This window comes from Cariama cristata, unplaced genomic scaffold, assembly GCF_000690535.1.
Source record: "Cariama cristata isolate BGI_N322 unplaced genomic scaffold, ASM69053v1 scaffold23668, whole genome shotgun sequence".
In the NCBI taxonomy this organism is placed as follows: Eukaryota; Metazoa; Chordata; class Aves; order Cariamiformes; family Cariamidae; genus Cariama; species Cariama cristata.
The window spans coordinates 401-1,131 of record NW_009630960.1 but is presented as its reverse complement, the minus strand read 5'-3'; the positions used below and the strand labels follow the sequence as shown (position 1 = coordinate 1,131).

Sequence of the window (731 nt, the reverse complement as noted above, 5' to 3'; positions counted from 1 at the left end):
TCACTGCAAAGGTCTTGGTACTCACCCAGAGCTCCCCACCGGCTGCCTGTCCTCAGGGGGCTGCACAGGAGCCTCCTCCTTCTTGACTGAAAAGAGAGTGGGTGGGTGAGGATGGCGAGAAGCTGGGGCTGGAGGGCAGGGGACAGACCATGCGTACAGGGGACACACACAGAACACCCCAGGCACAGCCAGGGAGAAGTTTCACAGCACTCCAAACCCAGCTCCCTGCAGAGAAGAGCTGCATATCCTCTTTCCTTCCCCAGCTCTTCACCACCCTCTCGGCTGCCCCAGGGACCCCCAGCAGCTTTCACAGGCCAGAAAGGAGACGAGGGCAGGGACACCCCTGGGACAAGGCACCCAGGCAGGGTAACGCCAGCCTGCAGGCAGCAGCATCCCAGTTCCCCCCACTCCCACCCCACCACAGGGAGTGCAGGCAGCCCAGGGTGGCCGGGGTGGCACAGCACACCGCATCCGCACCTTCAGACTTCTCGAACTGTTCCAGCAAGCTCGACAGGTCAGTGGCTTCGATCCCTGGGCCAGGGAGAGATTACAGCAAGTCAGGTCAACCAAAACCCTCCTGGCACCACATGGAGGTCATCCACCCCCATCCTCCCCCTGCATCTGCCTCCCTGGGTGACGGGGTGAGCACTGGAGAGGACAAGCGGTGGCAGAGCCTCCAGCAGCTCCGCATCTCCCACAGCGAGAACAGGAGCACCCAGCTCTGCAGCCCC

The 731-nt window shown here is 62.9% G+C and overlaps 1 protein-coding gene across 1 annotated transcript in view; it reads right to left on the bottom strand.

The window, feature by feature from the left end:
* Nucleotides 1-531, bottom strand: part of LOC104165991 (peroxisome proliferator-activated receptor gamma coactivator-related protein 1-like) — a gene marked incomplete at its 5' end in the record, with an annotated part of 5,144 nt that extends 4,613 nt beyond the window's left edge. The window contains 2 exons of the mRNA XM_009705777.1: nt 26-86; nt 478-531. Coding sequence (XP_009704079.1) covers nt 26-86; nt 478-531 — 115 coding nt within the window. The remainder of the gene's footprint in view (nt 1-25; nt 87-477) is intronic.
* Nucleotides 532-731: the final 200 nt, after the last annotated feature.